General features: G+C 41.8%; 1 protein-coding gene across 1 annotated transcript in view; it reads right to left on the bottom strand.

Annotated features, from left to right (window-relative positions):
* Positions 1-6,870: 6,870 nt before the first annotated feature.
* Positions 6,871-22,509, bottom strand: part of LOC108796089 (protein deglycase DJ-1) — a 28,146-nt gene continuing 12,507 nt past the window's right edge. Inside the window, exon 2 of the mRNA XM_018567480.1 lies at positions 6,871-7,451. Within this exon, the coding sequence (XP_018422982.1) occupies positions 6,875-7,444 (570 nt within the window). The 5' untranslated portion in view covers positions 7,445-7,451 and the 3' untranslated portion in view covers positions 6,871-6,874. The remainder of the gene's footprint in view (positions 7,452-22,509) is intronic.

The raw sequence follows: 22,509 nt of genomic DNA, 5'->3' as shown, positions 1-22,509 counted from the left end.
CACTTTACGGTCAGTGAAAGGGGACCCCCCTGGCACCGTAGTTAAAGGAATTTTTAATTTTTAATGTTTCATTTTAAGTGATGTTAAATCACTGCTCCTTTAAAAATTTTATTTTTTAAAAGTGTTTTTTTCATTGATACATGTCCCCCAGGGCAGTACCCGGATCCCCATACACTTTTTATGGCCAATAAATTGCATATAAGGCTTCAAAATGGGGACATTTAAATTTCTGAGTTCTACCCCCATAGACTTGCATTGAGTTCTAAGTTTGAGTTAGAACTTTTTCCATGTTCGAAAGTTCGAGTTAGAACCGAACACGGGGGTGTTCGGCTCATCACTAGTCCTGATTTACTTGACTGCTCCTACTCTGAGTAACGGTGAACTACATTTTATCATCTGACACTATAACATCTGAGGTCCTTGAAAGCTAACATGTGAACCCAGTTGGGCAGTACCCTCCAAGGCTTACATTGGACGGTAACTTGGTCGCATTTGCATTATAGCTGATACGACTTGCATTATAGCCGTACCCCAAGGACTGACGTTGTATTCCTCCACCAATGTGATACTTTTCATACACCATGTGTTATGTTGTATATGTATGACCTGGTTGTTTCAGGCATCAGTTGCTATTGTACCATGTCTGTGACTACTTGTACTGTAAACCTTAATAAACATCTATTTGAGAAAAAAAAAAATGCCCCTCTCCATAATACCTCTATCCCAGAACTAGGTCCCTTGAAATCCCAGTGGCCACTGCTTCACTTCCAGTTCCCACTGTCAACTGTGATGGACCGGCTGCCTCTGAACAGGCATTGGGACATAAGGGAACCAGCAGAGTTAATGGAGCCAACTAGAGTCTTCTAGCAGGTCCCGGCCAATAAATAACAACTGGGCAGAGCCGGCCGTGACGTCACGGCCGGCTCCACCCAGTTGTTATTGTTTAATGACAGCACAGCGTCCCCAGGTAATTTGTCATTACAACTGAGTTCATGGCTGGCTCCGCCCAGCTGTCATTTGCAGGCCTTCAGCAAGTCGAGCCAAAGCATATGCCTTCGGCTCGGGTGAGCCGCTCGGCCGCCTTCGGCTGCTGTATGGGCTATAATGAATAGCCCGTACAGCAGCCCTTCGGTTCGACTGAACCGAAGGGCTCCGGCGGCCGAAGAGAGCCGAAGGATCAGCAGAAGCTACGTTTGGATCCTTCAGCTACTTTGTGAATAACCCCCTTGGTTTTAAGTTAAGAATGAAGAGAAGGCAATGAAACTGGATTGTGTAGACGGTAGAGAAAGGAGGCAGCAAGACCAGATTGTGAAGGAAACAGGAAAACAGATAGCAGGACTGGATTGGAGATGAGGGTGAAAGAGGAAGCAGTAGGATTGTATTGTAAAGGTGAGGTAGAAGAACCAGCGTGTAGAGAAAAAGAGACAGCAAGACCAGATTTTGGAGGGGGAGCAAAGATGCAGCGAGACTTTGTGAGGAGGAAAAGCAGTAGAGCTAGATAATGGAAAAAGGGGGCAGATATCAATGAGACCAGATTGTTGAGGAAAGAGAGAAGAGAAGGAAGGAAGAGACAGTTAAGACTAGATCTAGATGACAGGGTGTCTGCAGTGGCAGCTGTAGATTGTTAGCTTCCTGCTCGCTGTTTAGACATCTGAAGAACGTACTCCCTTATGTATCCACAACAATCAAAAAGAACAATTGTTACCCCCTTATGTATCCAAAACAATCAAAAAGAACAATTGTTACCCCCTTATGTATCCAAAACAATCAAAAACATTTTTGTAAAACAATGACAATTATTTTTTTTATATTAAAGCCCAATTCCAGCCAGCCATTGTTTTGGAGTGGCGAGGGCCAGAACTTATGCCAGTAATGTCTGCATTACTTGTCTTGTTCTATATTTTCAAACCTTTCCCTATGCAATTCAAAACAAAGCAAAATCTGGATGGCATTGGCCTTTACGCTGATAACACTCTGAAAGCTATAATAAGAAAACATCTTCCCTATAAGAGATAAAATGAAAAGAACACTTAGTGACAAGAGGGAAATTGGTGCAGATGCAGATATATCAGAGGTAATTTAGCCCTGATGCTCTGACATATTTTGGACTGTGTTGAATTGTTAATCTCTACGACCTCCACAAAGCCAGTCACCGCCTGCTATTACAAAATGATTTCTTGTGCTGACATAAAAACATTTACAGCTTGACTGTTCTCACTACAAAAAAGAGATAAAGATTACCTTAATCTCTAATGATGTGGTTTAGCTAACAGGAAGTGAGAGGGTCACAGGTTTGAGTTCTTCAGTGCAGCAGACTGACAATTTAGATGGGTTTATTAGGTTGTTACAACTGCAAAATAAACAACACAGATGTATGACTAATCTCTATCTCTACATTGAACTAGCATTGACCATACACTAACGGTGGTAGATTTTCATACAAAGGTTTATATGAAAAATGTTGTTAGAACATTCGATAGTGCCATCAGGGACTTGTAGAATGTTGTCTGAAATATAGTTTGATTTCAGCATTTGATTTTGGAAATTACTGGAGTTTTCAAATAAAAACTACATTCACTGTTAGAAAATACATTTTCCTTCCTGTTCTTTTGATTTTTGTTTTTTTCCATTACATTGGTCGAAAACGATTGTCAATTTTACCCTATTAATGAATTTTTCTTATCAAAATTCTACTGGTGTATAGCCATCTAAAACTACTAATAAAAGACAGACCCAGAGAAATTATGCGGGGTGTCTACATGACTGTGGGGTGGAATTGTCCCTGGAAAAAGGGTTAAAGATGGGGAAGGATAGGGGGAGCAGATATTCCCTGATTGGAGGCTAGAGTCAGGTCATAGGGAGGAGCTGCATGGGAAGGAGGCTGGTGGGAGCTAGAAAACATGAAAATAAACCCTTGTCTGCAAAGCATGCTATGCCATTGATTAGGAATGGTACCCCAACACATTTACAAAGCACATTTGTCCTGTGGTCAAAAAAATAAGGGCTGGAGTGATTTTAGCAGTGCCTATTTATTCTGCAGCTCACTTCATCTAATATCTCATGCAAGAAAATTGGCAGGTCCCAACCTCTGACCTAATAAAATCAGGGTTCTCTAATGTGGAAACAGTAACCTTCTCCAGCAGCGAAGGTAAGTTAAAAAAAAACATAGCGCAAACATCGGGGCATTTTGACAAGTACAAGTACTGTCAAAATGCCCTGTTTTGCCCTGGAAATCTAATCTGTAATCTCATGAGATCTCAGGGAAAGGCATTTTCCTCCCCTGAGATGATGTGCATGGTCACATGTCCTAATCAGATGTGCCAGAGTTCCAGAAATTAAAGGGAGATATATGAATCTGCCCTTAGTTAAAATGCCCACTGTGAGAAGAATGGGGAGGAAAGGAAAAATAAGGTATGTAAAGGAAAAAAAAGCCTGCAATTATCGAAAAGTTTGTAGATTGTCATCACTTAACATTTCTAAAGGTGTATTTGTTGTAATTTCAAAGATATGGGTAAAGTTCCGCTTCAATATCTATGGTGACCTGTACCCTATCAGAAATACAGGAGTGGTGCAACATATCTGGATGTTTCTTTATTTGCAGTGCCAACAATCTGTGAGTTCAGTTGGTGTTTTCAAATGAGACAATACAGTTATTGGCAGCTTTTCTAAGCATTTTATTTGTCTACTATGCGATAGTGGTCATGGCCATGTATGCCTTTATAATATAATAATATATTAAGAACATACATTAATATAGGCCCACTGGAGTTTGTGTGTGTGTTTTTACATGATTTCATTTTCTAATTTCTAGAATGACATGAATGGTTTTATAATTATCTACAAGTAACGGATATTTTCTGATTATGTGATTTATACAGTGTAATTCATTGATGTACATTAAGGGAAGAGAAACATGTTATAGATCTAGTGTGTGTGTGTGTGTGGTGGGGGGTCGTGAATTTCAATTGACAATGTTGCCACTATTTTATACGGGATTGGTTCATGGATTACTCGGTAAGGAAAACATTTTAATCGTGTGGTATTCAATGAAGATGTTATATACTTTCAGAGTGTCGGTGAATGCCTTATACATTTGGAAATATACATGGGCATACGTTTTCATTCTGCCTTGTTTTTAGTCCTCTCTGAGGTGCCCATTTGATTTATTCAAAGCAAGTTCAACTAGGATGAAGCCCCAGGGCAAATTATTAAGCATTATATTTCTCAGGAGAGTTGGGATTGCCCTGGAACCCCTCCAGGAAGGGTTGAGTTTGTGGCCAAGGACATTGGGGCTGGTCTGCCTAGTCTGCTGTTTAAACAACGTTTACTAGATTTAGATGGTATGAAAAAATAAAAGTTGGCTAGATGTTGCCTGCTGTTTCTAAAGGAAAAATCAACATCTATCACATGTAATACAAATTAAATTAAACTTGTGTTATAGAAGAACATTAACAATCAATATATTTATGAGAGTAAGAAACCCTAAAGTAAATGTAACTGCTGGAGTTCACGGTGGATATTTCTTATGTTGATACTCATAATACTTGGCAATGACTGAGCTTCTAACCTTTCACTACAGCTATGGCAGAATTTCCTGCCCATCCCTCACGTATCTAATGCAGGGGCTCCAGGTTATAATTAGCATTGCTGACTCTCCAAATATTACTCTGGACCTTCAAATGATCAGGCACGTAGTCTTTCCTGCAAGTAAAAAGACTGAAGGCACACTAGACTGTGTAAACGTTCTTGTCTATGCAATGGAAAAATCACATGTACAGTTTATCAGAGACCTAAATGCCACTGAGAATGCCTACGAGAGTAAAGTTAGGTTCTAATGTAGCTTTGCTGTCAATTTTTAGGTAAACAGAAGTGTATAGTTGGCAGTAGTGTTTGGATGAATAAAGTTATCAGTGTTTGAATTTTTTTTTCGGGGTGCAGTCTGCCTTTTCCATTGGATTTGTACTATTGCTACTGCATTCATGGAAAAATATATAGAGGTAAGTTGTAAAATGGACACTGTACCACAGTGCCATCAGCTTCAGAGGTCAGTAAGAGCTTATTTTAAAGCTCAGTTATTGCTTGTTAAACTACATCTAAAAGCCCCTGCATGGCAGTCCAAACAAGTCCTAAATCCAGTTACTATGTGATACATTAACCTTCTTTTACCTTCCGTGAGCCAAATCCTCTTTCATTTGTGCATACACTCATTTCCCAGACACTGCAGCTCACTGTGGGAGGGTTTCAGTAAAAAAAAGGCAGTGCTGTCAATTCAGAAAGCAGTGGGCAGGACTAGGTGTGGCCAGTTGCTGATTGACAACCTACAGGCTTGTGACTCAACAGTGACAATGCTGATAGCCAGCCCCCTGTAACATCATCTAATCCCACTGAAGTACAAACAGACACAGCCTATATAAGAGTGCCAACTCTGCTCTGAATTCAGGAGCAGTGCAGCATCTTTGCCACCCCATCACAGGAAGCTACATTAGGTGGACTTCACTGGCAGGATCAGCAACTATTTGTGGGACTTTGTAGTGGGTTAATGGGAAAACAGATGCAGATGTACTTAATTGTTACAACACATATTTTTTAACAGGAGGCAAAAATGTTACTTTACTAATATGTAAATATGTGAACAAACATAATCTGGCTACATTCCTATTCAAGGTAAAGTGGCAGTGTCATTGTAAAGGCCCTACACAAACATACTCACCTTGCCATCATATGTGAACAAACATAATCTGGCTGCATTCCTATTCAAGGTAAAGTGGCAGTGTCATTGTAAAGGCCGTACACAAATATACTCACCTTGCCGTCATTCTCTAGTTCCTGTTGCCTTCATCACAGCCGGCAACATGGGTTGATCCGACACTCTCGGCGCAGAGATGGGGGGCCCGCTGGCCGCTGGGTACCGATCCGGCGCTGGGACTGTGCTGGGCCCCCTAGAGGCCCGAGGCCCTGGTGCGTCCGCACCGCCTGCTCCGGCGGTAGTTCCGCCACTGCATGGGACCTTCTACCCAGTGACAGTGCTTGGGTCTAGAAGCCAGCCGTTAGGCCTGAGCACTATTACATGACCAAAGGAATGATGTCACTGCTCTCCTTAGCTTCCCACACCAACTGACCTTGGGGATTATATTACCAGCTACAACAAAGGAGGGAGCAGCAAAGGGAGGCATGAACAGGTGATTATTAGGAATCGGGTGGGCAAGTCAACATTGGTTTTTTCCAGGTGTTCCCCTTTCTTATCTGAGGAAGCTGGGAGATGTGGACAGAACAGCAAGAGAGCCAAATCAGGGTGCTAGAATGAGTGTTCCAGCACTCAGCCAGAAGGATGCGTGTGGTGCCTAAATTGTGCTAAAATGGCACATAATACAGAACTGTTGGGAGGTATGCTGCTGTAGTTTTTGTGACTATAGTAGCTCTTCATTTACTTATGTCCAATACACTGAACACTCAGCCTCCTTGAAGAAAGTTTCCAAAATTGGCTGTTTTACTCCTCTGCGACCAATGAGGTCCCAAATTTCGCGTAAGTTTCAGTTTCCAGTTATCATTTCCTCTTACAAAATTCTTTAGACATTTTGAGAAATGAGACCCAGTGCAGACTGTAGTCTGTACAAGGTCATGACTTGACACTCATATGTTGTCTTAATAAAGATGGACTGAGCTCTGTCCAAACATTGATAATAAATGCTAATGCTTTATCTTATCTTTGGTGACAAAAAAATAATAATAATATATATATATAGTATTTGAGGTTGAATAAAGACATTAGTCCATCAAGTCCAACCTATTAGGATCTCATTCTAGGAGTACCCGTACCCCTGAAGAGAGTTTTGGTTTGTCAATCTAAACTAGAAGTGAAAGGTGGATGGCAGTCTTAATCTTTGAGAACTAGGGGAGCTTTGACCTGCTCCGCTGTCTCTTTCCCTGCTAAGCATTCTACGATAGCCAGGCCGAACTCAAAGCTGGTGCCGGGTCCGCGGCTGGTGAGAATATGGCCGTCCTGTTCCACTCGGTTTTCGGAGTATTTGTAGTGGTCTCCAGTCATCATCTTGTCCTTGGCCAGGGGATGTGTGGTGACTTTTTTTCCATATCCTATTCCATGGGCCAGAAGGGCAGTGGGGCCTGCACAAATAGCAGCAATCAGACCTTTTTTAGCATCCTGTTCCTGTAACACTTCCTTCACTGCAGGAGACTCCGACAAATTCTGAGCTCCGAGATTTCCTCCAGGAAGGACCACAGCATCATAAGGACCCTGCTTGCGTGCCTCTTCTAGACTGGTGTCCGGACAGATAACAACGTCTCTGCTGCACTGAACGGGTTCTTTGCCTGTCAGGCCGGCGACTACCACAGTGATTCCAGCCCTCCTCATCAAATCAGTGGGTATGACCGTTTCCATCTCCTCTGCTCCTTTGGCGAGGATCACCAGGACTCTCTTGCCGGCCATGCTGCTGGAGAAGTACACAAATATATACACAATATATTGCCAAAAGTATCGGGACACCTGCCTTTACACGCACATGAACTTTAATGGCATCCTAGTCTTAGTCTGTAGGGTTAAAAATTGAGTTGGCCCACCCTTTGCAGCTATAACAGCTTCAACTCTTCTGGGACAGCGTCCACAAGGTTTAGGAGTGTGTCTATGGGAATGTTTGACCATTCTTCCAGTAGCACATTTGTGAGGTCAGGTACTGATGTTGGAGGAAAAGGCTGGGCTCGCAGTCTCCAATCTAATTAATCCCAAAGGTGTTCTGTCGGGTTGAGGTCAGGACTCTGTGCAGACCACTCAAGTTCCTCCACCCCAAACTCGCTCATCCATGTCTTTATGGACCTTGCTTTGTGCACTGATGCGCAGTCACGTTGGAACAGGAAGGGGCCCTCCATTAAATCTGTGTGGTGCATAAGACAAGCAAAGCCACAGGTTGTATAGAGAAAACAACACATCCCACTGGACTAATAAAAGACAATCGCTGTTAGGGTAAGTGTAACACATCCATCAAGGCTTGTTATGGCCTAGGTTTGATAAATCGCCTGACCATAAGAGGCTTTTGCTCTAAGCAAACATTTGTACTTCAAATTCCCTTTCTCTCCCACTAAAGTACACTAATTGATTGTGTCTTTTAAATACATTTTATCTCCTCTCCTAAAACATAGTATGCGAATAGTGAATTCATGTGCAATGATCGTTTTCAGCATTTGAAAACTTTGGTCTTTGGTATGAAAGTTTAGCAGCTTTTTTTATGACAAAACACTTATGACACTCCAAGAATAAACAATCACTTATTAGGTGTCATCAAGTCAATGTTGACTCTACAGCCTCTAAAGACACAAAGGCCATGGCTTTGGACACACTGACCCTTGCACTTTTCTCATATTAAAGTTATTGCCTACACTGCCTGTCCCCAAAAAATTCACGCACTCTAATATTTTGTTAGACCACCTTTAGCTTTCATTACGGCATGCATTCCCTGTGGTATAATTTCAGTAAGTTTATGTAATGTCACAACATTTATTTCTGTCCAGAGTTGCATTAATTTCTCACCAAGATCTTGTAGTGATGATGGGAGAGTTGGACCACTGTGTAAAGACTTCTTCAGCACAGCCCAAAGATTCTCAGTGGGGTTAAGGTCTGCATCCTGCCGATGAATCCTGGCATTGTCATCTTGGAATATGCTTGTGCTTTAGGGAAGAATAAATCCAATGCATAAAAACCAGGTCATTAAGTGCATTCAGGTAGGCAACTGATCTAATTTTTTGGACACCTAATATTGCTGATCCTAGACCTATTATCCAATGGAAGGTTCTGATCTCTTTGCTTAGCTAAATCTAAGTGGTGAGCCTCACCTAGAATTATGGAGGAAAAAGCTGTCAGCTTCACGTCTAAAGCTGACGGCTTTTTCTCCATTCAGATCGGCATCTAACAGGTTACACAGAAGGGAAAGCCTCCCCGCTGTGTAACCTGTCATGGACGGAGCGCCTCAGCAGTGAGGAGCAAGTGAGGGACAGGGAGGCTCCTCCCTCTCTCCTCCCTTCCTCCTTTACACTAGCTTGGGGACGGGTTGTGGGTGGGGCTACAGCCGGCGGGGTGGGTGTGACGTGCTGGGGGCGAGGCTGGGGAATGCCTCACCCGGAGCAAGAGGTACCGCACGTCACTGGTCCACACTGAGCTTTATACCCAGCTGTTAGTTATGCCCAGCCTATTGTGGGATGTTGAGAGATAAGTGACATCCGTAGCATGGTCTAAATTTATTGGAAAGCAAAAAGCTGTTTTTGCAAAGCTCACATTTGTGGAGGGTCTACATAATTTTTTTACTTTTTTTGGTGATCTTGGGAACTAACTTATTGCTGAATATTTTTCAGAAGAACCGGCTGAGTAAGGCTTGGAAAAGTTTCTCACCAATGGGGGGAACTTTGATTAAAGACGTTATTACGTTTTAAAAGAAGTAATTGTTATATATGTTTAACCACTTGCTGACTGGGGTTTTACACCCCCTTCTTGCCCAGACCATTTTTCAGTATTCAGCGCTGCAGTACTTTGACCGACATTTATTCAGTCATGCAAGGCTGTACTGGAATTAATTTTATACCATTTTTTGGGGAACACATAGAGCTTTGTTTTGGTGGTATTTAATCACCACTGGGGTGTTTACAAGGCTCCAGTTTGGCCATTTAGGTACGGCCAATGGACAGAAAGTGGTTAAAACTGTGTCTTTCATTAAAATAATATCTGGTGCTCTTGCCATGAAGGTCTTTGTTCAGGTGCAAGGCTCTGCCCCTGTCTACCAGATGTGCTCCTATATTCTCACCATCTTTTATAGGCTACTATATGGACTTGCTTGAGTGCATGTAGAGAGCCTTCCACTGCCACAGGCTGGGTCCCACATCACCATGTTTCTGATGTTCATCATCAGGAGTCGCTGTCTCTTCCGGTTCTGCAGAAGGTCCCCGATGACACGCTGCCAGGTCTGTCCCATGGTTGATGTGGGTCCCTGCTCCTGTAGCCTCCTGTGATATCTGACTGGGATATCCCAGGACAGGGAAGCAGGATGTGCCATTCTTGCCTAGGGGGCAGGGCCAGCCAAAAAAATAACATCCACCACCCCCACCATTTATATTGCGTAGGAGTGGGAGGGGATTGCAGGGAGCTAAAGTGGATTTAGGCACTGAAGGTCTGCTTTTAGTTAGGGTTTATATGTAGTTTATAGCATGATGCGGGGAGATACAACAAGACAACTAAAGCTTGGATATGTAGGATCACTGGAAAGCTTTTACTGGTTTCTAAAATGATATTCAGTAGCATCATGGGCGTGCATTGCTCTAAAGACTAGTCAGCAAACAAATGTCTTTGAAGCAACCAGTAAAAGTCTCCCTGTTATCCCACATGTACAAGCTTCTGTCTGTTTTATTGGGTATTTCTACAGCAAGTCATAGGTGCAGCCAGAAATGAAAGCTTGCTTGTTTCAAGACATGGTAAACTGATTTATAAGAGGGCCTGTCATGGTTGCAATGTGTGAGCAGAATCAGAATTTGGGATTGTGAGGGCTTCTAAATTCTGAAGTCGACACAAATCTGAATAATTAGTTTAGGGCAGGTTTATCCTTTAATGAAAGAGGGATAATAGGAAAAAGTCATTTATTTATTATTGGATGATGAATGATAAGAAAAGCCACTTTAATATATACATTGCCCATAGTCTTTTCTGACCTTCAGCCAGTTAATTTTGATTTTAAAGGAGATTATGATGACAAGTTCAGTGTAACCTGACCCAATTCTATTTTCTTAATCTAAGAATAGCACATTCTAGGCTCCTTGCCACCTATGCAGGATAGCAGCTGTTTCCAGGATTATTTCCCAGCCTGCGCTTTCAGCTGCATTTTACTGACCAAAAAAAGGAAAGGTGTTTCCATTTTCTGGTAAGAACAGTATACCTAAGAAGTGCCAAGCCTTCATCTCAGGAATTACCTTTGTTCCACATACTACTATAGTGGAGCTTATTGTTGAAGATGAACTCAGCATCCAGAATTGCACCAAAACATTGCAATAAAGGACACGATCTTTATAAATTGCAGAGAAACTTTTGTAACATATAAGAGCTACCTGAGCAATTGGAAGAAACCTGCACAATACACTGCCTGTCCATAAAAAACAACGTGGATTTAGCTAAGCAAATAGGTCAGAGCCTTCCATTGGATAATAGGTCTAGATTCAGCAACGTTATGTGCCCAAAAACTGAGGTCAGATGCCTACCTGATTATTCTGAATGACCAGGTTTTTTCATCAATTGATTTTTTCTTCCCTGATGGCACATTGTGCATATTCAGAGATGACAATACCGGGATTCATCGGGCTCAAATTGGGAAAGGGGTTCAGGGAGCATGAGACATCATTTTCACACATGGATTGGCCACCACAGAGTCCAGACCTTAACACCATTGAGAATCTTTGGGATGTGCTGGAGAAAACATTAAACAGTGGTCCGACTCTCCCATCATCACTACATGATCTTGGTGAGAAATGAATGCAAATCTGGATGGAAAAAAATGTTGTGACATTGCGTAAGCTGATTGAAATGATGCCACAGCAAATGTGTGCTGTAATAAAAGCTAAAGGCGGTCCAAACAAATATTAGAGTGTGCGTCTTTTTTTTGGGACAGGTAGTGTATCTGTTCAGAAACGTCCAATGTGGCCAATCGATCATTCTTCTTGATCTAATCATATGAGTGCACCTGCTGAGTCACAAGGTGTTTATAACCAATCCAGTCAAAATCAGTGTGATTGGGTAACTATAAAAATAATTTTGATTCATCAATTATCTTGAAGTGTATCTGTACAGGAAACTTTTTTTGTTTTGTTTTGGATAGAATGGAGGGAGGGTAGAACCTCTGTCAGTTTTTGCTGCTATCCACAGCTTCATTACAGAGATGTCCTCTCACTTTCTGTCCTGGAGACAACGTTTTACCATACCTCCTAACTTTGTACGATGAGAAAGAAGGACACCTTCCAACACAATGAGGGAAATTTATCAAAACTGGAGCAGACAAAACATGGAGCAGTTGGCCAGGGAAACCAATCGGCTTTTCTCTTCAGTTTGTTCAGTTAAGATTTGAAAATGAAAGAGAGAAGCTGATTGGTTGCCATGCTCCAGATTCTCTCTGCTCCAGTTTTAATCAATTCCCCTCAATGTGTTTAGCTAATGAACACACCACTGCTACGACCCCTATTATGCAAACCATTACGAATTCATATGTCAAAAATGATTGGTTAAACCCAATAATGTTGTTTTTCCACCATTATTTTTCCTTCATACTTGCTTTTTAAAATTGCAAATACGGTAGTCAAGAGATAGGATGAAGGTTTTAGTGCAGAATAATACATTTGGTATTTAAAAAGAAGCTTTTCTTAGATATCTGTACATCAGACCAAAAAAAGGGGCAACTAGGCAAGAAAGAGGGACAGAGGGATTTGATTCCTTCCAAATCATGGACTTTTAAATGAGAGACAGTTAGCAGGCATGGCTTTACCAGACAGGGATTGAGGGAAAATCTGCACCAGGAAAGCAGAATACAATAAAAAGCATACAGAGGTTCTAGCATTCCACTTCGTAGCTTAAAAAAAATGAAATATTTACAGTACATATATATCTGTTTGTGTTGTGGTTAGAGATATTTTCCCTCACTTCCTGTCCTGAAACAACATTCTTACCAGACAGAAAGTAAAGGAATCTCTCCAATGAAGCTTCCAAAACTTGACAAGAGTTCTAATCCTTCCCCACTCTATCCAAAACAAAAAAAGAGTTTGGGCTATAGATACACTTTAATTCCTTGGTTCTCAACTGGTGGGTTGTGACCCAAAAGTGGGCCGCGACCCCATGTTCAGTGGGTCGCCACATAGTTACATAGTATTTGAGGTTGAATAAAGACATTAGTCCATCAAGTCCAACCTATTAGGATCTCATTCTAGGAGTACCCGTACCCCTGTATATTACGGTCCCTTAAGAAATCGTCCAAAAGTTTCTTGAACAATTCCACATTATTTGCTGAAATCACCGCCTGTGGCAGTGAGTTCCAGACCCTACTGTGAAGAACCCCCTTCGCCCCTTGTGCTGGAATTTTTTTTCCATCAATTTTAGGTGATGGCCTTCCACTTCTCTAGGTGAGACACTCTTTAGCCTCCCCCTAGAGCAGCACCGTTAGTTCTCACACCGAGCAGCCATTCAAAATATGCTGCCTGGCCCTGCGTGTCAGCTTGAGGTGAGGTGGGGTGGGCTGGAAGTATGGCCATAAGGGAGCTCCATCCATATGTGCATTGCTTCCAGCTCCCTCATGTGCCCTATAGAGGTGCCTTGACTGGACTGACCTCACATTCTGGCTCCTGGCACCTTTACAGGGTGCACAATGAAGCTGTACAATGTACATATGGATGGAGCTCCATCACAGCACAGCAGCTCACAATGGACCCCAAGCTGAGGATCCATTCCAGTTCTCATAAGGTAGGGAGACTGGGTGGATCTTAAAAAATAAATATATTTTTTTTGGAGTGTGTGCGAGAATGTGTCTGTGGTTGTGTGTGTCTGTCAGTGTTTTTGAGGGCCCGTTCACACTAGTACAGTGTAAAATCGCACAGTCCCATGTGATTAATGCCACCAAAAATAGCAAATAAATGCAAAAATAGAAAATATAAAAAAAGAAAATATAAAAAATATACAGCAGCTCTTCCTCGCCCGATCTGCGGCCCCCCAAGTAATGGTTACTCACCAGATGGTGTGTGGAAATCAAGCCCCTCTCAAAGGTGTGGGTCTGGTCCCTCAGCTCTCCCACCGATACGTGCAGGACTCCCCCGGCACTGGAGCGGATACCGGCAGGTATCTTCACTAGCCGCACTGCAGCAGATCCAGCTAGTCTTCTACGGCAGTATCCCGGCTCCTTTTGCCCGCTAAATAACTGATGTTTTTCTCCCGGTCCCGATGGTGAATCAAAAGGGATTTTTAGAAGAGAAAGACAGCTTCATTCCTTGAAGGTTTTTCTCTACCAAAACCAATTAATTGCCTAAGAAGAGCTGCTGTATATTTTTTATATTTTAATTTTTTATATTTTCTATTTTTGCATTTATTTGCTATTTTTATCACGGACTGAGACTTTGGAGGAAATATTTGCATCTAATCTCAACACCACTGTTTTTCACTGGAATATTTTTTGCTTCACTGGATTTTTATTTATTTAATGATTTGTATTTTCACTCACTAACCCGATGTATTAATGTTTCAAAGAATTTCGATATTTTTTCTGATATCCTGTCACATTGTACCTTTTTAGGAGCCCTATGCTCTGAATGTTATGTACTAACACTAAATAGGCAATTTTTAGACACTTTCGTAAGAAGGTATTTTTAAACCAAATATATATTTCTTTATAGAATCATTTAGTTCACTTTAAACCTTTAGCGTTGTGTTAGCACTTACACAGGTTTTACTACTGTCTGATTCCAGACATTCATCTCTCTATTTCTCCTGGTGACTGTTATCAGTGAAAGTAAATCCCAAATTTTGGGTTGTCATCAAAACTGGAATAGATAGGAACTCTTCCAATGGGGAGTTCTAGTGACCCTGCTGACCCCAAAGGATTTCCCTCACTTTGGAAGGATGTCTTCCCACTTTCTGTTGTGGTTATTAGACAGGAATGGAAGGGAAATCTGACCAATGGGACACAGATGGCACAAAAAAAGCTGGCAGAGGCTTTAGTTTCTACTTTTAGTTCATTTAATCTAAACCCAACTGGACGTTCCTTTCTTATGGGCTGGGAAGCTTAAGAGACATGCATGGCATCTGTGGCTGTTCTGTTCTGGCAGCGAGGGTAGGCCTGTCTCGTCACTGCAATGACCTTCTCAAGGATAATGTGAGTGCAAAGACTGTGTAGAGGAAGCCAGATGGAAACTAGTCTATGGACTGCAATGGTATTCTTGGGGTAGGGCTCATCCTGGGCATGAGTGTTTGCTAGTAGCAAGCTAAGTATACATGTGCGATTCCTTACGATCTGAATTGAAATTCAGACGATGATCGGCAAATTCAGACATTCGCATGCATACGAATGAAAAAATAACGTATCCAAGCGTATCTGAATATTTGATGAAAAAACGTGTGGGTCCCCCCTAAAATCTCTTACCAGACCCTTGATCGGAGCAGCAGCCGGACGGAGCAGGAAGCAAGCGTATGCCCCGCCCCTCCCTCCTTCACCATACCAGGCCACATGCCCTCAACATGGAGGGACTCCTTGGCAAAGCACCTTGTCCCCATGTCGATGAGGACAAGAGCATCTTTTCCACAACCCTGGTCCGGTGGTTGAGGTCTGCGGGCAGGGGAGCTTATAGGGATCTGGGTGCCCCCATAAACACATAGGTTGTGACCTTAGTTGTGCTTTAAAACAGATCAGGAAACAACCAACAATCTAGGTGGCTATAGTCTTATAACTGTTTCAGCACTTATATTCCCTGCTAGGTAAATCGTTATTTTTGGAATTTACCCAAAAACATTCTCTGTGACTGTGAGCAAATGAGGTTGCACAGCTCAGATTTATGCATTTAGAAGCTCCACCAAATGTATTGCGGCTGAATTTGTCTGATGGATTAAATAAACCCAGTTTAAGTTAAAGTGACACTAAACTCAGAAGTTAAATCTTAAAAATGCATTCAAGTACCTAACTATTAACAATCCTGGACCTAATCTGAGTATCACTTGGCTTTAGATCCTCCAATCATCTCTGAATTGGTGCTGACACTGTCCTTCCTTCTGGAGGGTGGCTACTTTTGTGCCCCATGATCCCTGTGTGGTTTTATAATGGTGCAGAGAACTTAAGATATCTCTATAGAAATCCTTTCAAGTATCCCGGACCATATGTTGTGCCCCTCACTAGCCTCATTATTTAAAAATTTCTTCACAAAAAGAAAAAAAGACATCCAGTCCTGGGATTTGCAGAACTCTGGCAGCTAAGTAACGCTTAGCTATAAAAAAAAACGTAAAATATAGAGCACTAAATATAATAAACTAAACTACAGAAAAAAAATCAGTTGCTACCCCTACTTATTCACCAAATAAACAGTAAAATTGCAAATAAACACACCACACCGTAAAAAAAAAGTCCTTTATTTGAAAAAAAAAACCACAAGAGTTTTAGAAAATTCCATCGATGTCATTCAAAGTCAAATCACATTGTCCAGCGATGTAGATCCACGTTAATCACAATAGATGATGGCGACTCAGTGAAAGAAAAAATTCCCGCCACCCGCTGCCTTGGCTAATCCCGACAAACACCTCCGCAAAATGACAGCTTTGACCCAAATGTCAACAAAGGGGCGGAGCGAGTCATGACGTCCCGGGACTTGTTCCGCCCATTTATTTACATTCCTTTGGGAGACTGAGAGCTGTCATGGAATGTAAACAAATGGGCGCAACAAGTCTCATGATGTCACATGTCTCTTGACATTTGGAAAAAAATTTGGATGCATCTAAAATTTTCGTTATCATAAATTTGAATACGTTCGGATTTGTTATTTCTTTCATTTGGAAATCCAGATCCATTAAAATTTCCGAATATGCCGATATTCGTCCAAATTTCATGTCTATTTATCAGGATCCTGAGTAGAACAAGAGACTATACATTGGTAATGTGAAAACACAAAGCGCACAGCTGATTCCTATCATGTGTCCCTGCAATCCCCATTCGGTGCACAGATGACTCTCTTCTGGAGAAGCTATAACTAAGGCAGAGTAAGGCAGAAACGCGTAGTGGTTGTTCTTTGTATAGATGCATGTGGAATAAAGTTTCAATTTCTTTGAAAGATCATCGTGTGCTGGTTCTACAGTTTTTATGCATTAGTAATAGGTGAACTTGCAATCCCCCCCGCCTGATTGATTGGTCATGATCATTTTACAATACTGTAGCACTCCTGTCTGTACAATTTAATGCAAAGAAAATGCTATTATAAATGTCTTTCCTGTAAAGTTTGATTTCCCATCATCATGCATTGGATCTGTATTCAGAATTCAGAATTGGGTCTGTATTCAGAAACTGCACATGCAAAGCTGTAAATCCTGCATATAAAACAAAAATTCTGCTCACAACAATACCCAGAATCCTATTAAGGAAAGGCAGATTTCATCTGTTGGTGTATTAATAATCATCTATATATAGCAGAGAATCCTCCGCTCTAAAGAGCCCTTAGCAACAGCCTTAAGCTTTATTTACATTTTACATGATTAAAGGGTATCCCTGTCAATGTGGCTTAGTAACACAAGTCACGGTGACAAAGTACGATGATCAAATGAGCAGATCAGAGTGGAGACACGCAGGCTTTTAGGAAGCTCGTTCCTTTGGTGGTGTGTGATGTGGCTGGGCGGCCAATCAAGAGGAGCTGCTATATAAAGGTTCTGTATCAAGAGTATACTGGAGAAAACACTGCGGTGTCTATGGAAAACAGAAGTCCTTTAGGGAGCAATATATCATTCCTTTATCTAATGCACTCAGTGCAGCCTAACTACGGGGCCACAGTAACCATGAGAGGCACATGCACCAATGTCTTTGGAAACGGGACAAGTGGAGGCAATAGTAAGATATACTGTTACTGGGTTTATTTAATAATACATTGGAAGGTGCAGATACTGCTTGCAAAGTGAAGGAACCCATTGCAAGTCAGATTTTAATATTGTTCTTACTACTGTGTCCTGTAGTGACGTAGGGGCCGGCTGAAGGAACCGCAGAGCACAGCGGGTGACCAAGCATCTGACACACATGGAAGATTCTTCACCAGAATATGCTCTTTAGACATGTCCCCTGGAAAAAAAAATTTTGTTTCGTTTTCATGCGGATTTTGCGTTATTTCGTTTTACGGGATTCGGGTCTGAAATTCCATTTGTTTTGGGATTTGGATTCGGACAAAAGTTGTCAGCGAAATTTCATTTGTTGGACAAAATTTTGTTGCAGCGCTCGATCGTTCGCCCCTTTCCTGCCCTGCCTGGCCTGTGCTCGGATCAAGGTTCTGGTAGGAATGTTATCAAATAAATTTCGTACAAACTACCGCTAACGAATTTTGGAATCGGAAATTCGGATTCGTTTGCATTCATTATTTCTGTAATTCGGATACATCAGAATTTCCTAAATTTCGTCAGAATTTCGATTCGGAACAAAACGAATCGCACACACCAAATGCTCTTCAAGAGAGTAAAGATCGACAGCAAGGATGGTAGGACAGGTAAGTATCAATTCTTTTTTTTGCAAGGTAGCCTCATCAGCTTCTCTCTGGTGTTCCGCACCGGAGTGACACTGAATGCAGGAAGTGATGTAATATACATCACTTCCTGCATTCGGGGACAGGAAAAGAGATCAAAGGTAGATCGAGTTCTGATCTCCCTTTGATCTGCTGTTAGAGCGTCACCGTGCCGGTCCCAGCAGCACAGGCCATAGCGGATCACGGGACCGGCGGCAAGGAGACGGCGGGACTGAGGTACGGGGGGCGCACACCCTGCAAGCGATCGGGCGGCTCTGTATGTAAACAGCCATCATGCTCACAGTTTTCCCTCTCGTGTGCGAGCTGAGCGCCGCACACGAGAGGGGGGAGGGGCAGGACGTCTTAAGACGCCCTCCCGCTCCTAGCAGACTACCGTCCGGTCGTTCGCTAGCGGCCATGGACGGAAGGTGGTTAAATAAGAACTCAAATACTTACCCTTGCAGTGGTGCTCCCCTGCACTGCAAGGTCTAAGTGCTTGTTTTGTCTAAGACGCTCACAATAACCCGAATTTTCTCACTTGATCCTCGGTCCCGTGGCGGTCGCAACGCACCTCTCTCCCCCTCTGCACCTGTTATGAAATGTCCCTCAGCATCCTCATATCTAGTGCCAGTCATTGGACCTGTATAAGATGTGATGATTTCACCAGTCTTTCGACCGCTGGAGCCCGGGGAAGAAGAGGCTGCAGGGACTGGTTTTGCAGCACGAAGGTAGCCGGGCGGGCCTGAGGATTAGGTTAATAAATGAGTAAACTACATATGAGATTGTAGTCCATCACAGGAGCGAGCTTGGAGCGGTGACTACTTTACAACACACACAGGGACCATGGGTAACAAAAGTAGCCACCCTCCAGAAGGAGATGATGTGAGGATCTACAGCCGAGTCATACACAAATAAGATACATTTTTGTTAACAGTTCAGGTACTTGAATGCATATTTAAGATTTAACTCCTGAGTTTAGTGTCACTTTAAGTTATGGATAGAATTAAGAATGGCTAAAAATCTGTTAGTTCTGCTTTTGCTGGCCCTCACAGAGACTTCACATCATGAGCCCAAAGTGAGAAGTAATCCCCACTTGGAAAGCTGCCACTGGAACAGTTGTCTCCACTCTCCCTCGTTTTCAGTCATGAAGATAATGATCACCAGGACAGATATAAAAAGGAATCTCCCCAGCAACAAAAATCTAGAGGGATAGAAGAAAGCGAGCACCAATACATTTTGACTAAAGGCCGAAAACATTTATTTGGAAAATACAGTCTTGTTTTATTCTGAAATAAGACCAATCAATGTGACACTCTTTCTGCTATCTGGCCTGAATTGTTACATGCATCTATATACAATGTAAAAATTTTAATTATTGGTGACCTTTTATAGAATCCAAAGTGTGTTGGACCATACCATGTATTTCTCATTAAGGTGGCCATGCACTTTACAACCATTGCAAGACCCTAGTCTTGCGATGGTTGTAAAGTACTTAAAAAAACGTACGATCTGCCCATCTTGGACAGGCAGATCGTACTCTCGACCATCGCAAGCCCGCCCCCCTGAGGGGCGGGCTTCCGATGACCGCAATGCTGAACGGGCAGTGTGTGCGTGCGCACACCGGCCCGTTCGGCGTTTGTCTCTCGAGCACCTTCTAACCAGCCGAAAATCGTACGATTTTCAGCTGGTTTTCTAGCGTGCTCCTTAGACAAAAGACGTGCGACCGTACAGTAGAAACGGTCACACGTCTTCGTTCACACTGCTCGATTCTCGTACGATCGCGGGATTTCCCGCGATTCTAGTACGAGAATCGACCAGTGTATGGGCACCTTTAGAGTTTGCTGCCGGTAATCCCCACAAGATTCCCTGAAAGTGCTCAAAGCACTTTTAACTTAGAAATGCAAACCGTTTCTAGAGCAAAGGACTGTTACTGTTCTACTCTCTCAACATATTGAAATTTCAGAACAAAAGTTTTAAAAAAAGATCGTTCCCTATTCCTTGGATAGAAGGAAATTATAGCTGTTCACAAAGACAATTGCATGTGATGACATGCACTATCAATGCATGTCATCACAGGAGGCTTACTTCCAACAATCTTGAAGTGTATGTATAGCCAAAACCTTTTTTTTGTTAGTTTTGGACAAGGGAAGAGTTAAAACCCGTTAGTAAATTTGTTGCTGTCTTTGTCCCACTGGGGAGATTTACCTTTACATCCTCTCCCAGAGATGCAACAGGAAGTGGGAGGAAACTTCTACAAAGTGAGGGGAATCCCCCTCTTAGACCGCTGTCACTGGAACAAGTGTGCTCACCACCATGTGATGATTACACTCCCAGATCTCACCCTGCACAGAGAGTTTCCCCTTTGGGAAAAAACAATAGTCCAATGGACTGACAGTGACCCTCACTGGTGCATGATAGCCCCACAGTTAACCCTTTACAAAAATGGAAATGTGCATTATTCACAGTATCTGCTGTATCAATTTTGACCATTAAAAAACATCTGTGACATTTGCTGCCACGCCCACACAGGAATATAACAGAGTTATAACATACACTAACCTTCATAGAAACCATTATTGTTTAATTTCTGATTTACAGCATTCAAATATTCAGCTTAACTCTTTTAAAATATAATTTTAATGAAAAATAAAATAAAAACAGTGCAAGAAAATATTTACAAAAAAGATATTGAAAAACAGACAATAAGCAATAGAAAAATCAAATGGGATTAAAAGCGAAAATTACTTAAAACAGCCTGCCCAGTCTTTGGTTTTATGCAGAGCCCAATTTGATTGCAAAGTAGTTCAATCCGATATACTAGAGTCACCAGTTGTCATAAATGACTCTTAGCATCCATAACTCTAATAGTAAGCAAGAGCTGCACTTTTAGTCCCATTTACAGGATTAACATAACCAATCAAAGGGTCTGAGGGGTATACTTGAAGTGCTTTATTATGCTCCAGCGGACACTCCATAAATCCCAACTATTCTAACTATATATTTATTTCCATCTGATCATGTTTGATTTAACAGTGCAACAATCAACATATTATTCAACAGAATGAAAATACAATATATTTCAGGTCAAAAATGATATGGATCAGATGCATACATCGCTTAGCTCATTGCTTAGGAGATCTGATATGATACATTAGCCTCCTTGTAATATAGGTGTGTTTGGTGTCTAACTAATTGTTATTTTCTTATACATTAGTGTAACCTCTTCATATGAAGATAACTCCATGAGAGCAGGAACTATTAAATATGAATACAGCTGGGAGTTGAGATGTATGAAGAAAGTGCAGTTTCAGGTTAAATAAAAACAGATGTGCAGACGTGTTTATGCTTCTCTACAATTTTATAACAGGTTTTTTACAACAGGCCTGCCTTAAGAGGCCTTGCACACTTTGCTAAGTACTGTTTATGATACTGCTAAAGGTTTCATGCCCCCTCATGCCCCCTCACATGCATCTCACTGTCTCTTCTTTGTGTCATTGTGTCTTGAACTGATCTATTTTCTTTTCTCAATGTATATCTCTGCTACAACCACAGACATAAAATGTGACCGCTTTTGTCACCGACTTGAGAATTTTTGAAAAATAATGGTTGGAACAGTGTGCTGTATAACTTTTCCATTCCCTCTAAACAGTTTGTAAGACCTCATTATCATCACATGAGTGACAATGGTCACCAGGGCACATGGAGAGAGTGAATCTCCCCAGAGAGGACAGCAATAAAAACCTGAAAGTGGTTCTAACCCTTCCACACTGTCCAAAACTAAAAAAGAGGATTTTGATTACACATTCTCTTTAATTGCACATATAGCATATTAATAGTGCAGCTTTCAAAAATCTTAGCAGACTACTAAGTACTTTTACCAGCAAGCGTAAATAAAAATCACTCAATAAAATGGACATAGACAACTAACTGAGCAAACAATATTTACTGAGGATGTCTCTAGTAAAAGGACATACAAGGCACTTGCTAGACCTTAGCAGAATCCAATCATTCTTACTATGGTATTAATGTTCTAATCCATTAGGTGGCCTAAGATAGGTACGTTGCAAAGTCGCTGGGCAGGTACTAAATTTATCCTGTTTCTTTATCAGTCTGTAGCTTCCTTGATCTCAGATACACAGACTCCGTTACAGCTATGTAGGTCTTGGTGTCGGAATTCAGCAACTGACATCTGGGATTACTGGGATTAATGACAGGTTGATGTGGCAGACACATTGCAGTTTATGAAGCAGATGTGAC

Source organism: Nanorana parkeri, unplaced genomic scaffold, assembly GCF_000935625.1.
Source record: "Nanorana parkeri isolate BGI_ZX_2015 unplaced genomic scaffold, ASM93562v1 scaffold1054, whole genome shotgun sequence".
NCBI classification, from domain to species: Eukaryota; Metazoa; Chordata; class Amphibia; order Anura; family Dicroglossidae; genus Nanorana; species Nanorana parkeri.
This window is presented reverse-complemented; position numbering and strand designations above follow the sequence as displayed.